This window comes from Nannospalax galili, unplaced genomic scaffold (assembly GCF_000622305.1).
Source record: "Nannospalax galili isolate Female #2095 unplaced genomic scaffold, S.galili_v1.0 scaffold824, whole genome shotgun sequence".
In the NCBI taxonomy this organism is placed as follows: Eukaryota; Metazoa; Chordata; class Mammalia; order Rodentia; family Spalacidae; genus Nannospalax; species Nannospalax galili.
Window position 1 is genome coordinate 1365571 of NW_008351697.1, and position 19352 is coordinate 1384922.

The 19352-nt window shown below is 41.3% G+C and overlaps 1 protein-coding gene across 1 annotated transcript in view; it reads left to right on the plus strand.

The window, feature by feature from the left end:
* Arhgap42 (Rho GTPase activating protein 42) overlaps positions 1-19089 on the plus strand; it is a 311085-nt gene extending 291996 nt beyond the window's left edge. The window contains exons 22-24 of the mRNA XM_008848669.3: positions 2050-2112; positions 13518-13597; positions 14141-19089. Coding sequence (XP_008846891.1) covers positions 2050-2112; positions 13518-13597; positions 14141-14229 — 232 coding nt within the window. The 3' untranslated portion in view covers positions 14230-19089. The remainder of the gene's footprint in view (positions 1-2049; positions 2113-13517; positions 13598-14140) is intronic.
* The last annotated feature ends 263 nt before the right edge of the window (positions 19090-19352 follow it).

The following is a 19352-nucleotide window of genomic DNA, read 5'->3' on the forward strand; positions in this document are numbered from 1 at the left end:
ATAGAGGTTGCATTGTAGATGTGCCACTTAGGCTTGGGAAATTCACTGACAATCTCTGTGTATGACCAGTTGTGGAACTCTGTAATAATCTCTAATGTGAAAGAAGTGTCTTTGATGAGTGGTGACTGGGATACTTGTCTGTAAATATTTAGTGTATAGTAAGAAATTATATTTGTCTAGGGATCTGACATCCTTATGGCTTTTCTCTAAGATCTATGACCTCTCCAGCCATGTGTATTTGGCTATGTTTACAGTACCACATGTGAGTTTCCTCCCATTGAGTGGGCTTTAAGTCTGATTAGGTAGCTGTTGATTACTCCCAAGATAAAAGTGCCAGTACTGCACCAATGTCATTTGCTGTCCCAGACATTGATTGATTATTAGGCCTTAAAGATGGGGTTGGACCATCGTTTGATGTTCTCCCTTAGCAGCTTGTGTAGTGCTCTCCAAAGCTACGAGAGCTAGCCTTCAGGGGAGGTGGCTTCCAGTCAGTTCCCAGCTCCATTGTTCCAAATCCTGTTGCTTTTTGTATTTCATCATTATACTGATAGTTAATGGAGAAATTAAAACAAGGAAATGCATTCTGTGTTAGGTGTGAAATGGTCCCCAGGACCTAATTATTTATTTATTTATTTTGTTTGTTTATTGTGTATGAATGTATTGTCTGCATGTATGTAAGTGTACCTGTGTTGCGCAATGCCTGTAGAGGTCAGAAGAGGACATCAGATTGCCCTGGAACTTGGAACTGGAGTTACAGACAGTTGTTAGCCACCATGTGGGTGCTGAGAATCCAACCTAGGTCCTTTGCAAGAGCAACCAATGCTCTTAACACTGAGCCATCTCTCCAGCCTCAAGAATTTCAATTAAAAAAATAACAGATTGAAGCTAGTGAGGTGGCAGGTAGAGGCACTGCTGCCACATCTCACGACCTGAGTTAGATCCCAGGACCTACAGAGCGGAAGGCAAGAGCCAGCTCACAGCTGTCGCCTCACCTCCACATGTGCACCGTGTCCTGTGTGTGACCCACCCCTCATGCACACAAAATAGAATGTGATGTAATTTTTTTAAAGAACAGGTTATTTTAAAGTCGAATTTAGGACCTCATTCATGGAATTTAATATTCTTTTCGTGGCAGGTAGAGATTGCTGCCAAATCTCACGACTTGAGTTAGATCCCAGGACCTACAGAGTGGAAGGCAAGAGCCAGCTCACAGCTGTCGCCTCACCTCCACACGTGCACCATGTCCTGTGTGTGACCCACCCCTCATGCTCACAAAATAGAATGTGATGTAATTTTTTTAAAGAACAGATTATTTTAAAGTCGAATTTAGGACCTCATTCATGGAATTTAATATTCTTTTCTGGCAAATACAAAACACTTTTTGGGTATCAAGGACACTTTGACTGCAGTTGTCTCCCTTCTGTACTCAGTAGCCTCTCCTCTTGAGACAGAGCCTGTCCCCCCGACCCTTACACACACACTCCATGATTTGAAACAAGACAGGCATCAACAAGCTAATTCGTTGGCCATATTTTCAGAGTGTGTCCTTTTCACTTTATGGGAAAGGTGTCCACAGGTCAGAAACACAGGAAATCATCTGAGTTTCCTCTAGTCACATCAGAATGAACAACAGCTTATCCTCTGCCATGTTGATTTGATTCTTTCTTTCTTTCATGGCAGTTCCACAGGAGCAAATGACAGGCTGCCTGCTGGGGGCTGAGTGGGGACAAAGTGTCTCCTTTGTGCCCTCAGTTTTCTGAGGTAAAAGGATGAGGACAGTAAGAGCCGGGGAGCAAGCCGTAGGTTATCGCCTGATGCTTTGCATTGAGGCCACAGCTAAAACTCTTTCACATGAAAGCAAAAACCAGTTCAAACATGGCTCTAATTTGGGTGGTGGTTCTCAACTAATCTTTTTTGCTTTGTTTTGTTTGCACGAGAATTTGAATTTCTCATTGAACAGAATTCTTCTGATTAACTTCATTTTAAACTTACTATTCTAATTATTAAAATATTTTAATGTTATTAAATGCATTTAAACATATTTTGCAGAGTGGCAGCAAAGGCTCAAATATTTGAAAATGCTGGGTCACCCAAGCCAGTTTCTTCTGGGCGGTAAGTTTTCAAAACCTTTAATACATTAAAAAAAAAAAACAACAGGGATATGACTGTATGTGTTAACATGACGGATGACTCTTGAGGGCACCGCCAACTCCAGTTTTTCAGATGATCAAAAAAGTCTGTGTCCACTGGCCTTTCCAGACATCTGAAAACAGCATTTAGTATATCAGATTGTACACACTTCCAGCAGAGGATGTCACTCACTCGGTAAAGTACTTGACTGACATGCACAGGCCCTGGGTTCGAAGTGAACCCCAGCACCACATAAACCAAGTGTGGCCATGCATTCTTGCAATCCTAGTACTCCGTAAGTAAGAGAAGGAGGATCAGAAGTTCAAGATAATTCTTGGCTGTATAACAAGTTTGAGGCTAGCCTGAAATACGTGAAATCCTGTCCCTCCCCTTCATAAAAAGAATTCTAAGCATCTTTAATAAAACTTGAAGTTACTGTAATCATCTCTTTGTATACTTCTAATGATAATCATTTTGGGGACAATTGTCAAAAGCATATTCTTGACTTTTAAAAGTTACCCTTTTTCTGGAAGAATCTTCATGATGCAGCTCAGAGCAGTGTTGCAGAGCTAAGGAGCCTGGGAGTCTCTGTTTCTGGAGGACAGAATTCACTGAGCTTCTGGGCTTGCACTCTGCTCTGTTGGTAAAAGGACTCCAGTGACCACATCTTGCTCCTTCAGTGTGCTGTGCTTCTCAAGTTCCTGTTTCCTCTTCCTCCTTTCCTGATGGATTTCCCTAGTCTGCATTGGCCCTTGGGTTCACATTTGAATAATGGAATCTCATGAAAGTGGAAGTTTCCCCAAGTTTACCTTTTTAGAGGAAGCATTCAGTAAATGCATATAAGTGAGTAGATTTGGTTCCCTTCCCTTACACTTCTGGCTGTACCAAGGCATGTCTGAACTTCCCACAACTGAATACTGAAGACTATAAAGTAAAACATGGATAATTTAGATATTGCTGTATATTTCTTCTAAAAGTTATTCAGCCAAAGGAAAAGTTCTTGAATCATCTTTATAAAAGCATGTGAGTTTTTCCAGCAAGCCTTTAAACACACCTCCAATTCCAGGCACGGTTCTGGAACTCGTGGGGTCAGAGCCTCTTCCTCAATAGGCCAGTTAATAGTGAGCAATAGTGAAAAGTAGAGAAAACAGATTTGTGCAATATGGCCACATTAAGATGAGGAATAAATACAGAGGTCTAGTGACCGCCCCCGACATGTCCAGCTTTGAGGTTCTGAGAAAAGGATGGTATTTAAACAGAGACCAAGGGTGCGCATAACTAAGCAGTTCCCCATCAAGATGTGCCCCTACCCACCATCCTCCTCTCTGCTCCAGCCTCTCTTGCAAAGTGACCTGACAAGTTTTCAGAATGTGTGAAAGCTCTTCCTGGGGAGAAGTTGCAGCTCTGGCTGGCACAAGTATCAGTGCTTTTCTTCTCCCACTGTGAGGAGGAATTCCATTTCCTCGGAGACCATTGTTTCAAGAATCTGATTAACCCAAGGGACCAAGTGTCTCACCTTAGAGTAGCCTTGCCCTGCCAGGATGGTTATAGGCATCTTGCAGGCATATGCTAGTTTTAGATTAGTTTTTAGATCAGTGACTTTCAAATACTTTGGTTTTGTCCAAAGCCCCAAACCTTAGTCTGCTTGCTTGCTTTTTGGTTTGTGTGCATGTTTTGACTCCTGATAATCATGATGGTGTAATTGCTGCCCTGCTTTTCTGCAGCCAGACCCAGAGCTCTCCCGGCACCTTACCTCTGTCCCGCCGTCTACACTTGCTGTGGCGATATAGCCAAATCTGAGTTGGCATGCCATAATCAGCATCAGTTCTTTGAGATTGCTGTTGCTTTCTGGCCTTAGTATAAGAAACTTAACCTCACACTTGTCTATCCTGCTGTATAGCTGAATTGCCCCACTAGATGGAGCCGTTCTGTTACCAAGTGCTAAATAGCTTTCATGATAAAAAAAAAATCTCAGGAAACAGGCTTGTTTCTAAGACCTTTCCTGCCCAATACAAAATCCATGGCTGCTCAGACTGGGATATACCATGCATGGTGTTTGCATGAAACTGACTTACATCTGCCTGCATATAATTTCTAATTACTTTTGATACCTACCATGTAAGCTCTGTGTAAACAGATTGCTTAGGGTCTTGTAACAAGAAAAAGATCTGTGCATGTTCAGGACAGAGACCTTTTTAAAAAATGTTTCAATGTGGTTATTTGAAACTGTGGATGAGGAACCTACAGATATGGAAGATGTAATTAGAATGATAATCCCACAGAGTTTTAATAAAAGACCATAAGTGAAGCAAATCAGGAAGCTGTCATATAATACACACTTAGATGTCTGACAACCAACCTACACATTTCAAATATGCTTGTGAATTGTGAATACTGTGAATCAGCTACAACTAGGCCTCTGAAGACTCTCAGAGCTCACTCAGCTGCACGTTCAGAGCCCCAGAGTTTCTTTGAGAGCCAATCCATAGCCCATGTGGACAGCATCCTTAGTTTTTACTGCGATACCACACCAAGAAGCAGAAAAGATGTTGAAGGTCAGACAGACCCTCATTCAGATTTTTGCTGTATCATTTCCTAATTGTAGAGTCTTGCAGTTATGCATTTTAGAAATCTGTGTTCTCTATCTACAATTAAGGTCATAATTCTGTACTTGCCAAATTATCATGAATATATATAATAATGTATTTGGAATATATGGTAGGTGCCCTAGAGGTACACCTAACAATTGTTGTTATGGTTATAATTATTATTGAAATTGTTTGCCTAAGGTATTCAAGCTTCTCATGAATGTATTAATGATATTGGAACATGAGCTCATGAGAGGCCTCAGATGCTCTTTTGTGCTATTAAATGAAGTTGAATTATACATAGAAGTGAAGGCCTTTTCCTGGCTAACATCCTACCATGCCCGATTGATATTCCTTGTAGAGAGCTCAGGGCCACCCTTGAAAGGGTCAGTAAAGGATGACTGAATGAGTGAGGCAGAAGGAAGACTAGACTTACGCCATGTGATTTTAGTGGATGGCCTTGAGACTGTGAAAAGCTGCCCTGTAGGAGCAACTGAATGCTATGCCTATCACTAAGCAGATGGGCAATAATCAACAAGGGACACACGGGTCATTCAAGAGGCTTCTCGCAGGAAGAGAGTGGACAGTCAGCCATTTTGGTTGGAACCAGTGAGATTTTGAAGGGCTTAATTAGAAGAGCAAAAACAGAAAAGTGCTGAGGGTTTTCATGGATATGATGAGGACTAGGCATGTGCTTAGTGGGAGTAAAGGTGGGTAGAGGAGACTCTGCATATCTGAGGCATCAGAAAATACTAGTTTAGCTTCTGTACTTAAATTATATTTATGAAATGGAACAAGACATTTTGAGGTATAGTTTGAGGAGCCTGAGACACAGATGAGGTGATTTGAAATGGGCAGCTGGGGGTAGAGAGCATGGAATTCAATGCGTTAGAGAGATTTCTGCACAGAACTGTTCTGCATAGGTGAAGGGAAGATGCCTCCCAACAGAGCTCACTGAGTGAAAAAGAAAGGTGACTCTTTGGGAAATGGCTTTACTCAAGAATTGAGCTGGAAAGCCAATTCCATGGTTAAGAGCATTGGCTTATCTGAGGCATCAGAAAATACTAGTTTAGCTTCTATACTTAAATTATATTTATGAAACGGAACAAGACATTTTGAGGTATAGTTTGAGGAGGCTGAGACACAGATGAGGTGATTTGAAATGGGCAGCTGGGGGTAGAGAGCATGGAATTCAATGCGTTAGAGAGATTTCTGCACAGAACTGTTCTGCATAGGTGAAGGGAAGATGCCTCCCAACAGAGCTCACTGAGTGAAAAAGAAAGGTGACTCTTTGGGAAATGGCTTTACTCAAGAATTGAGCTGGAAAGCCAATTCCATGGTTAAGAGCATTGGCTACTCTTTCACAGGACCTGGGTTCAGTTTCCAGCACCCAGATGGCAGCTAAGAATCATCAGTAACTTCAGTTCCATGGGATGCAGTGCCCTCTTCTGGCTCCTCTGTGCATTGTACACACACGGTACATTTACATACATGCAGGCAAAAATATCCATACACAAAAAATAAAAATAAATCAAAGTTTTTTTTAAAAACAATCAGGCAAAGTAAAATGAGAACGGTAGTCTGGAAACAGTCTGGTCTGCAGTAATAGAAGTTTCAAAAATTGGCAAGGCAATTTGGATAGCAAGTTCAGTGCGGAAGGGAGAGTGGAGCACCCTGCCAGACCGTATAAAACGGGGAATTAGAGCTTTACCACAGATCCTGTAAACCAGGATGTCAGTCTGAAACCTGAGATCTGCATTTTGTCCAACCTCCCCACATGATCTTATATACATGGACACTGGAGAGATAGTAAGAGAAATGTCCTCAGACACCCAAGGTAGCCCTAAGCAGACACTGGTGCTTTACAGTTACGTTTGAAAAATGCCCTCAGTGTCACTTGGCTAACCATTACAGAAACATGTCGAAAATAGTTCCCCCAAGGCTTACTTCTTAAATCCTACTCAGTGGCAGGGGAGATCCATTTTATTTTAATTAATTAATTTATTTTTGAGAAATGAGTCTATATTATTAATAATATTTTAATGAATATGTATGTATTTCATGTAGAACATCTTAATCATCTTCATACCCCTTCCCCATTGGCACCCTCCCATAGGCCCCCTCCACTGGATTTCATGCATTCTGTCATTGATGTTAAGGCCTATGAAGTCAAGTTAGTGTCCCCAAATGTCCCTCAGTGCAGGTTCATCCACTGGGGTCTAGAGTCCCTCCCTTTAAGAAGACTAGCTGTTCCTCACTCAGCAGTAATCAGCTGCCAATAGTTCTTTGGCTAAGGTTGGGGCCTGCTGCCCATTTCCCAGTTCTGTGCTGAGTTTTTGTCTGCTTCAGTTTGCATGGGTCTTGTGCATGTTGATGCCATTGCTGGAGATTCATAAGAGCAAGGTCTCAGGAGCCTGTAGTACTCTATTTTGATGAGGTCGTGCACCTTCTCCCCTGGCTCTTACAATCTTTCTGCTCCCTCTTCTGCAATGGTCCCTGAGCCCTGGGTAGGTGGATTTTAATACGGAGTCCTATCCAAGGATCAGTATTTTGTAGACTCAGATTCTCTATACTTTGACTGTCTGTGTCCTTCTGTGTTCATAGACCTTTGTTGTGTGAGGGATGAGAGTTGAGAGATGCATTAGTTGTCTCTCTACCCCTTGTTCTACTGTGTTCCATGAACCTTGGGTGTAGAGGTTCCATTGTAGATAAGTCACCTAGGATTTGGCATTTCATAGACAGTCTCTATGTGTGACCAGTTGTGGAGCTCTGTAATAGTTACCATCTGTTGCAAGAGAAGCTTCTTTGATGAGAGGTGACCCGCATACTTGTCTGTAAATATAATGATCTGTATTTAGCACATAGTAAGAAATTACATTTGTCTAGGGATGTGGCATCCTTGGGGTTTTCTCTAAGATCCATGATCTCTCCACCCATGTGTATTTGACTGTGTTTACAGTGCCACACACGAGTTCACTCCCATTGAGTGGGCTTTAAATCCAATAAGGTGGCTGTTGATTACCCCCAAGATAAAAGTGCCACTACTGCCTCAATATAGTTTGCTGTGTCAGTAGTTGTTGTGGTTATTAGGCTTTAAAGTTAAGGTTGGATCATTGATTGACATTCTCCCTTAGAAGCTTGCATAGTGTTCTCCAAAACTATGAGAGCTTGCCTTTACGGAGGTGGTGTCCAGGTCATTTCCAGCTCCATTGAGCCAAATCCTGTGTCTGAAGTACATCCTGTCTTCAGCAGTAGGGGCTTTCCTTAAAGTTCTGGGAGACAATCAAGGGCAGTGGCAATGAGTAATTTTTTGAGTCTCTTGGACCACCCTGGCCAACAACTCAAAGGGAGGTTTCTCCTGTCTGGCACTGTTTATTGTTATATGGCCCTCACCTATACACATGGACTAATGTAGAGTTATCTCTCCCCTCTCTCCCCATTTGAACCTCCCTCCTTCCTCCCCAGCTAAAGTATCCCTATTTTCCCCATTTCACCCTTGGTAATACCTGCCTCCTATGGCTCCCCTTCCCTTGAGCTCCTTCTTTCCCTTTACCCCCGTAGTTTCTTGTATAACCCTCCATCTCCCCCTCTCATTTAGATACCCACATTTTACCCATTTCCCCTTGGTAACACCTGTCTACTACTGTTCTTCCCTCTCAGACTCCTTCCCCAGTTTCTTTACATTTCCTGATCCCCACAGTAACATCAGGATATATACTCACATGTAAGTATTAGGTGCTAGGATTCACAAATGAGGGAGAACATATGTCCTTTGTTTCTCTGAGACTGTGTTTCTTAGTATAACGGCTTCTGTTCCATCCATTTATCTTCAAATTTCATCATGTAAAAATCATATAGTTTATGCACTGTGTACAAATATCTACTGAAGGTTGAACTGTGAATTGAGTAAATTGAGTACTTGAGAATTAAGAGAAGTACCTGACTTATTCTAAACAAACATTTAATTTTTTTTTTCTTTTTCTTTTTTTTGGTCTTTTTGAGACAGGGTCTCCCTGTAGCCTGGAACTTATGATGTAGCCAAGGCTGGCCTTGACCTCACAGAGATCTACTTATCTCTGCCTCTTGAGTGCTGGGATAAAAGGCATGTGCCACCACATCTGGCTTATTTTAATTATTTTAAAGCACTAATATTTTGTTTATATGTACAAGGCACAAAATGAGGAACTCAAAAAGGCTTGCCCAGTGACTCTGTGTTTGAAGAAGGCTGAGGGCCATTGATGTAAAGCACACATGTCATCACAAAACCAGGGCTGGGGCTGGAGCTCAGTGGTAGAGTGATTGCTTAGAATGCATGTACAAGGCTTGAGTTTCCTAACACTGCAGGAGGAAAGTGAGGAGATAGCATATCAAACATAACATGGAAACCATGGTTTCTTTAAAAAATATTTTATTATTTTTATTTTATGTCTATGAGTGTATTGCCTGCCTGTATGTAAGTGCACCCCTGTCGTACAGTGTCTCCAGAGGTCAGAAGACGTTGTCGGATCCTCTGGAACTGGAGTTACACACACTGCTTAGCCACCATGTGGGTGTTGGAACTGAACCCAGGTCCTCTGCAAAAGTAGCCAGTGTTCTTAACTGCTGAGCCATCCGTCCAGCTCACAGCTCAAACAGCTTTTCTTTTCAAGATTTAATTATTGTGTGTGTGTGTCTGTCTGCCTGCCTGCCTGCCTGCCTGCCTGTCTTTATGCACGTTTGTGCAGTTGCCCGCAGAGGTCAATAGAGGGCATCAGGTCACCTGGAGCCGAAATTACAGACAGCTGTGAGCTGCCTGATGTGGATGCTGGGAAACAATCCCATGTCCTGCAAGTACAGCAAGCAGCCTTAAAGCTGCTGAGCCATCTCTCCAGCTCAATCACGTTTTTGATGTAAAAACATTTTGTTACTTTCCCACTTAGCTTCCCATGGTGTCTTGGTGTGGCTGCCCGTGATGTGAGCAGCTCTCCCTCTGCACGCTCAAGTGGAGAACAAGGGACAAGTGCATCTAACTTTTGCCTTCCATGCTGCCATTGTTTCCAGGCATGTGTTCTTCAGTAACATGATGTGGGGCTGGGAAAATAGCTCAGTTGGCAAAGTGCTTGTCTTGCAAACAGGAGGTTCTGAGTTCAAACCCCAGTACCCATGTGAAAAATGCCAGGTGTGCGGGTTTTGGGGGACAAAGACAAGCGTGTGCCTGGGCTCCATGGCCAGCCAGGCTAGCAGATGGTGAGTTCCAGGCAAGTGAGAGTCTGTCTGAAAAATCGAGGTGGACGGCACCTGGGACACTTGATGTTGGCCTTCTGTGTGCGCGCACACACACAGACACACACACACGCACGCGTGCACGCGCATGCACAATTTTTCATTGTTACCTGGTAATTTAGTTCCATGCTTCATTTTATTTGTCTTCTATTGATGACCACTTAGATGGTTGTGGGATATACAATAGCTGGGGGGGTGGGGTGTGCATGCCTTGGCCTCTTCCTAATCCATTTATATGCACTTCTGTTTCAGAAGTTAAAAAATGTGGACGCGTGTGTACACGTGCACATGCGAGGGAGTGATTGTTCAGTGGCCCTAGGAAACATTGCATTGATGTTCTTGAATTTTCTGCTTTTCATACTTTGGATAAGATTGCTAAATTTTGCACCTTGACTTTATGAAACCTTTACAAGTTCAGACATCAGTATTAGGTGGCAGTTGAGAAAGGAGACTGTGAGCAGATCATTTTACTGATGACAGAAAAAATAGACTTTAGGTTTGTGGGTGTCATTACTCTTTTTCCCTGCAGTCAGGAGCAAGATTTTCAAAGTCTTTATCAAAGGGATGTTAGAGCCTTCTGAAGACAGACACGATAGGTGACAGTGTTATCTGATGCACAGGCAGTGAGAGAGGAAGGGAGAGGACAGCCATGTTACCATCACTGCAGCATCAGAGCTGTCTGCTGAATTAACATCTGCAGCCTTGCTGGTCAGCTGAAGAAAGGCCTGTCCATCAGGTGCACAAATAATTCAGAAGTCATCATAGGACTTCTTGCTTTGTGTTTCTGATATACTCAGTGATCGCTGTTCATTTAGAGACATGGTCATTCTGAATGCTTCCCCCTCCCTCATCCAGACCATAAAATATGACAAGGAAAATGCTCATACCTGAAATATTAATAAAAATGTCATTGGAGGAAATTATTGAAGTCAGAATTATTTCTAATATGTATGGATGATTAGAAATCTCAGCAAGTAAAAGGGCTTGCCACCAAGCCTGACAATCTGAGTTCAGTCCCTGGGACTCACATGGTGGGAGGATAGAATTGACTCCCACAAGTTGTCCTCTGATCTCCACGTGGACTGCATGGCATGTGTATCCACACACATATAAATAAATTAAAAATAAATAAATAAATGTAATAAAATAGAGATATTTTTAAAGATATGCCTCTGCAATCCTCAATTATACCCTAATCAAATAAAAATGGTTCTACTTAGGTAGATTTTTGGAAAAATGAATATTCCATTTAAGGCTACCCACACAGGTCTTCAGTATAATAGTACCCTTTCTACTCTTTGCCAGTCTAAAACAACACACACACCCCTCACGTGAAAGATTCTAGGGCCAGAACGGGAGCATTCCTCTGTTCGTTAACCAGTGCTCAGGTAGGCTTTGGAAGCCTAGGTTTAAATGACAGTGCTTTGTTCATGAAGTGTCGAGAGAGATCCAAGTTCCAGTTCCAGTGAGGAAATGAAGTCACTGTGGGAGGCTCTTGCTGGGGAGGTGCCGAAGTGCAGACACCTCTTTGTGGTACAGTGCTGGAACATTAGAGAGGGCAGGGAGAGCACCTGGGTGCTTTAAAAGACCATTGTTTCTGCGTGTGGTTGTGCCCAGCCCCCAAGAGACACAGGCAGGCAGATCTCTGTGAGACTGAGGCCACCCTGGTCTACATAGTAGATCCCAGGCTAGTGAGGCTACAGGGAGACCCTGTCTCAAAACCAAATAAATCAACAAAAAAGAACCATCATTTAGAACAAAAGCCCAGAGCATCTTTCTATTTACTCATTTCTTTAGGGAATGTTCCTGAGTTATTATGAAGCATCGAGCATTCTAGTAGGGCTGTAAAAAGAAAAGAAAGAGGAGGCAGAGGTTCCGTGGTAAGGGACAGATTTATTTTGGGATAAACTTGAGAAGCGCTCTTATCAGAGAAGGAAAAAGAGCAAACTTTTCTCACAGGCTAGGTTTACTTTTCTTTTAATCAGCCCTAGGAAAGGGATGTTGATCAAAGAGGAGGTGGTGCTGTGATCTGGTTTGACCAGGTAGTGTTAATGCCATACTAGGGTGGGCAGTTTTGGTGTTAATGGTGTTGACTCTGAAAATTGGCTTTGGGAAACTGAAACTGTTAGCCTAGTCAGGCAGGAATGTAATCACAGTAGGCCTGGAGGTTGAAGTGGGGTTGCCTCCTGACTGACTGTGAAACTCTGCAGGGTGACCTGGAGTGAGCTTTGAGTTGTACTCTTGTTCTCACAGAAGAGAAGATAAAAGTCGACAAAAGCCACAGAATACCGAGTGTGCTCAACAGTGCTCACGAGCCTCATTGAAGCAGGGAAACATGATAGCTACGTGGGCAGCTATTTTAAAGTGCAAGATCAGGGGAGGACTGACCTTCAGCAATGCTCGTGAAATTTCAGGTGAACCTGAAGTTCATAAGCCATGTGAAGGTCAGGGAGAAGGTAGAGTGCCCTCCAGATGGAAGTGGGGTTGGTATGTTTGAGGAAGAGGTCACAGGCAGGTGCAGCTGGAATCCAGTAATGGGTCAGAGGCAGATGTGAAGAAGCAGCAGGGTGGCTGGGGGCCTAAGTTAGGAGACTATGGAAGGCTTATCAGGAAGCGATGTGATCTGGTCAGCCATGTTGGATTCGCTCTGTTTTCTCTGTGAATGATAAGTGAACAGAACAGGAAACTGAGGGGGTTTGGGCTGCTAGGGAAACCATGCAGTCAGGGAAACCAGAAGTGACACTGTCTTGGGCTTTGGTGGTGGATGATGGTGTGTGGAGTTGGGGAGTTGCAGATCTTATGGAGGCAGTTAGTTGCATGGGGCTGAGGAGAAGGGACTTGCCTGGTGGCTTCATTATCAGCACAGATGATTGAGCTTTGATATTGGATCAGGTGTTCTACGTCAGACCTCACATAAAACTCCAAAATTCTGGCTGCTTTTAAAACGTTAGAGTGTCTGGCTGTATTCAGGGTCTGGTCATGGATCTAGGGTTTTTGATGGTGTGTTTGGTTGTTTGTTTAGGAAATGAGCACTCTTCTGGGCTGCAGAACTTCTGTCTGTCCCCGTCGCCGCCCTGGCAACGAAGCAATAGGTGTCGCTATTTAACAAGTATTCACCTGCTGTTCTTCTATCATGCCTAAGTGACCTATTTGCTATATCTTATTGATCTTTAAATTTTTATGTCTTACCTAAGGTAATCTGAAAATTAAAGTGGCCTCTTCAGCAGCTTTCTAACAAATAATAGTGGTCTGGAAAAACAGCCTATGCTATTTGTTTTGAGCTAGGTTGTCTCCTTAGAGGGTATTGCCTAGAAACACAAGGAAGGGCTTTCAGTGTGTCAAAGATATGCAGGGTCTTGGTCTGGTTACAAAATGGGGCTCAGTTTGTGGAGAATTCACTGGAGTACTTTTGTGTGGAAATTTCTTTCCATTACGTTCTTATTATCACTAGCAGCTAATAGCACTAATGAAGAATAGTTTTAAATATAGATGTATTTGAGTTGAGTGTTGTTTTTATAAATTGTCTGGATCTTTCAGCCAAGCCAAAGCCATGTACTCCTGTAAAGCTGAACACAGCCACGAGCTCTCCTTCCCCCAGGGGGCGATCTTTTCCAATGGTGAGTACCCCTGCTTTACCTCTCTCTTTCCTGGGGGAGCATGGACCAGTGGTGTGTAGCAAGAGAGGACTTGAATTCTACTCTGAACTCCACTTCTTAGCCTGCATTAGTGAACACATCAAGATTTTAGCCGCCCTCCTAGGAGCATGTATCTATACATTTGTTTACAAAAGAGAAGGAAGCACGCCAGGCATGGTAGCATACTCCAGGGGTGGACGCAGGAGGACTGTCAGTTTGAGGCCAGCCCAAGGCAGCATAGTGAATCATACAAGGCTAGCCTGGCTATTAGGCCTTGTTTACAAAAAAGAGAAACAGAGGTGGGAGGTGGGGGTGGAGAGAAGCACACACTCACAGTTTGTCTAATTGATTGTGTAAATACAAAGAAATTTCTGACTTTAAAGGGCCTGAACCATTATTTTGTTTTGACAGCATGAATGCATGTATGTAGTTTCATATGGATTCTTATGTGATTGTTTAATTTACGTGAATTGTTTGAAGCTAGTGTCAACGGACTGACATTTCATTATTTTTTTACTTTGCCAGTCTACCCATCAGTGGAACCAGGATGGTTGAAAGCAACTTATGAAGGCAAAACAGGACTGGTCCCTGAAAACTATGTTGTCTTCCTCTAATAGTATTAGTGGATGGCAGTATCTTCATGGTATCCATGGTAACACATAATAAGTGCTATGATTTTATCTGACACAGATATGGGGGACCAGCCACTAAATGAAGTCGATTTCTGTCAAGTTCTTCACCAGCAGACTGTGTAGCTCCCTCATGACGGAAAGAGGAATACAGATATTTGCGTTGTGACCATTCTGTATGGCTGGTTTCCTACTTTTTAAAATACTTTGCTTTTTGTTTTGATAAAAAGTAATTCTCTACAACGTCTCCTAATAGCAGCCACAGAATTTCAAATACTGTTTTAAATACTGCATCCTCCAGAATTTGGAAACCAGAAACCTGCTGTACTGATGTTGAGATCTGTCCTTTATTACTTGGTATTCTCTGGAGAACCTTGAAATCATTACTTTAAAACAATGTAATTTAAATTGTTCATTTATTTTTTTCTTTAAAATATACTGTTTTTATATATGATTGTTTTGCTGGTCCTAAACATTTCAAGAAAATAAGTCTTTGTTTTATCTTAACTTTATTTTTATTTGTTTTCTAAGATGATAGTATTTGAAACAATAATGTATATGAAGTCTGTAAAGAAATCCGAGTTAAGTCTAACACTGATTCCACTGTAAACAATCAATCCAGAATTCTAGACGGGTTCTGTGGGTTTAGAGCAAGGATCAGCAAACTCTGTTTTTAAGGGCCTAATAGTAAATAGTTTGTGGTGGGCTAGATTTTACTTGTGAATCATAGAAGGCTGGCCCCTCCTTTAAAGTTGTGTAAAGATGCTATCTTGAGACCTTTATAAAATTTTATATTAAAATACAAGCGCTAACAAATCACCTGCACATGTCTTCTGATGGTAGAGCCTAATCACAAGCTTGGTTACAGTTATGGGACGACTAAAGCTGAAGTGCAGTACACAACTTAGTTTCCATTGGTAACACTAAAATGTTGAGATATTTTAATGGTACCGACTTTGGGGCTTATGAGACATTCTTGTACAAATGGTAAATATATTTTTTGCAAACACTAATGGGGAAACTGCCTTCTAAAAATCTGTGCATTTGAAAAAGAAAGTTAAACACAAAAGTACAGGATTCTTAAGCCAAAAAGTGTGAAATGCCATCACCCTCTTTAGCTGGAATAAAATTTACACAGGTCTTTTCTCTGTAGTATTCAGTTTACAGCTTTTCCTGTGAGTTTCACTAAGTTATAGAGCGTCAGATTAGGTATTTACTTTCCATTCATGTGTCAGCAGTGAGTGGGTGTACAGCAGCCATTTTATCATATCTATTTCAGGAATTCTAATATATCGTTTCTATGAGTACTTATACTGACAGTCTTTTTCTGAAGATTCCAAAAGTTGATTACCTGCCATTTGACTTCCCAGCGCCATGCCACTTGGCATTGATGGATAACTGATTTCTTCAGAATTTTCTATAGACATTCAAGTGTTTACTATGTAAAGTACTCTTTATATGTTATTACCTGTAATCTCAATTCCTTCTACATTCTAGAGGTAATATGCTGAATATACATAACACTGTGCCTTGGTTCATTTATGCTTTTAAATGAAGATTAAAAATTATGGATTAGAATTAGCAGGTAGAGAATAGCAGTAGATAGGCAGATACACCCAGAAATAAATATCCATGAGTGAAGAGCATTCTAATGTTATAAAGAGTAATGATATGATAGGAAACACTGATAAATATCTGACTTTCTTTCTTCCCTCTGTTGATCTACACTGTAGTAAGGTATTGCTGTCTACCTTGGTCAAGGTGACTGGTGGCCCTTAGCACACTGATGACATTGCTGGCTCTAATTACCGTCTGCTGGGATAGATGGTAGCTTTTCCAGTGTCCCAGTCCCCTAGTCCACAGGGCATCCTCTGTTAAAACCTCTTTTCTGTTACCTGGCATTGTGCTAGATTATAACCTCAGGGAAAACTGGTTCCCTTTCAAAGACCAACTTGACTGAAAAATTTTGGGTCTTCCCTGGCTTGCTGCTACATAAAAGATTCTCAACTTCTATTTTATTTTAATGTAGACCAGAACACCCCTGTTTCTGGGTGTCTGTGAGCTAAATTCACTGATGCTCACTGAGAAAATAAAGCTTTTTCTACATAGGATGTGGGTACAAAGTCCAGCTCGCCTTTCTACTGGTAGGCATATTCTGTGGCATTATTTGTTGGGGTCCCTTTCCTGAAACAAGACACAAACATGCTGGTTCATGTACTTTGGCTTGAAGTATAAACCTTTTAGATTTTTTTTTCTTCCTGTGATTACATGTATAAGGAAGTAATGACCACCTGTTGGAGAAAGGTTAAAACTGCTTTTCCTTTGAAGTAAGTTTCCTATAAATGAGGCACCAAGATCTGAGAACATCAAAACATATAGTCTGAAACACACATGGACTGACATGGAATGCCAGTCATTGGAACCGTCACAGCAAAAATTGTGCAGTGTAGAACCTCACTTTGCAGAGACAATGGAGATAGGTTAGAATTGTCATATCCACACCTATGAGGCTACAACAGCATGCACCCAGATGGGTGTTTACAGTTCAGCCAGTGTGAGGAGGCACTGAGGGTCTAAGCTAACTGTCTTGTACGTTTGTGACTTCCCTGAGTGTGAAACATTGATATATTTCGTAGGGAGTTATACCGTCACCCCACTATGTTTAGTACACACAGATTAGTCATTCGACTGAACACTATTCCTATTGTGTTATATGCCAATATCTGACAGTAAACTGACCTTTGTATTTGTCATGTCTGCAGGATGAAGGTGTGTTGCTGTCCTTGCTTACTCACTTGATTTGCTTTGTTCTGAGTATAACTGAATTGCTTGCCAGTGACTCTGTCCTGGCTCGTTCAGGATGCTAGAGAAAAAAGAACAAATGTACCTTATATTTCTCATAATCCCAAACTATCCAGCCTCCCAAATATTGAAAATCCTTGAGCCTTCCTCCATTTTCTCTATGGTAATTAGCCTTACATAGTGTGACTACCCCCTGAGCAGTAGCTGTGTTGTAAATAAAGGAAAGCTCTCTCTCTGGTTCTGTGAAGAGGCCATGCTGTTACCATTCTTTCTCTCAGGTCTCTGTCTGTGTCCAAAGGATGTCATTCATAAGGAGGCAGCATTTAAAAGGTTGTGCAGAACCTCAACTCAGAAAACTTCAATTTGTAGTGCAGTTTGAGTATGCCTTATCCAAAATTCTTGGGACCAGAAGTGTTTTAGCTTTTGGAATATTTGCATATATATGACATATCTTATGGCCTTAGAAATATTCTAAAATGTGCAAATATTACAGGGGTGGGACTCATCTTTTAATTATAAAGTTCATTTATATTTCATATATTTGTTACGTATAGCCTAAAAGTCATTTTGAATAATTTTTTAAAATAATTTTATGCAGGAAACAAAATTTCATGTTATAGAATTTTCCAGTTGTTGCATTAGGTGTATGTTCAAAATGTTACAGATACTGGACTTTTACTTGGAGATACCCAGCCTGTAACACAGGTATGTAAGGAGGGTGCCTTCGTTAGCACTTAGAGCTCTGATATGACTTACACTTCATTGACGAATTCCAGATTGACTTAGGAACAAATTTGTTTTTAGGAATCACAATGCGTTTGGTCCTCTTAGCTCTTATGTGACCTCACATCACTTGGAAACCATCCCTCTTCTGTAAAGATAAAAACAGAGGCTTATCTCCTGTCCAGAAATCATTTTCCTCTTGACAAAAGGTTTTTCCCTAAGAGTTCAAATTGCTGTGCAATTTCACTTCCTCTTTTTCTCTGTTGTCTTCCAAAATCAAAACACTGTTTAAAAGGAGATTAGCCTTTCTGAACAATCTATGTCCAACCAGGCTATCTCCTGTTGACTCAAAAAGTTAATAGCAGGTATTTATCAATGCCCAGAACACATTTAGTACATCCAGCTGCCATTACCACTACCTTCCTGCTTCAGATGGCAATAGCTTTGTAAAAACTCAGCTTTATGAATGGCACAGAGGAGCAAATCAATGAATGAGGTATGATAAATATATATGTGTGTGTGTGTGTGTATATATATATATATATATATATATAAAATAGGACAGCTGCATCCATCATTTTGAGAAATCTCAAATACTCTCTGTAAACCGTGGGCAAGAAGCTGATCTGTATATGCTCCAGCAATGTTTGGAGTCTGTCTTGTGGATTGGGACCTGGACAGAGAGAGAGCTTTTCAGTTTTTATAAATATAAACATTCTCCATGATTCAGAATGCTGCTCTGCTCAAGAAATTGACATGAGGGAGGGAGATGCGGCTGAAGGTACCAGGACAACCTCATAGATGATCATGTTCATGCCCTCACACCATCTGCCATCTCTCTCCAGTGTCTGCTATGGTCTGCGCCCTTCCAGGGTTGAGAGTAAGCCCGCTGTGCTTGGCTCTGCTTGCGCCTCCAGTGAAGACTGTGCATTGCTGTGTGGCACCATCGTAGAGGTTTTATGTGCCCTGGGATATCCTCTGCCACATATTTTTTTTTTGCAGAAAATGAAGTGTACACTAATGGATCTTAGGAAAACTTTTTGCACATGATCTTTGTTTAAAACCCATGGTACCACTACATACGGAAGCTGGAATTTCAAGAACCCTTCTTGAACTGTGAGCTGGATCTGTTACCATAGGGAGTTTGGCAGGGAAGGTACCGGGAATTTTAATTCAGAATCTATTTATATACTATTAAAAGATTGGGGTACCATATTTTATGTAAAAGTTGGATATTTAGATCCCATATTTCAGGATCAGGAGCTTTTTTTGCAATCATTAACATAACAAATTAATGTCATAAAGATATTTATCAGTAAATTATATTGAATTTTTTGTTTATTTTGTAGTGTTTCTGTATTTATCTGCACTTCATGTGTGTTTATAGACACACAGACATATACAAACATGTAATTAAGCTCTTGTTATTCCTAATCTAAATTGCCAAATACGTATATTGTATGTTTACACTGTTTTAAATGAGTTTAAAAATAAACTAAATAAGCACATTTTAACTTAGTTTTTGTGCTTGAAGACCCACTCCACTGGAGAGTAATTGTCTTGGCTTTATGTTGAAAATCAAG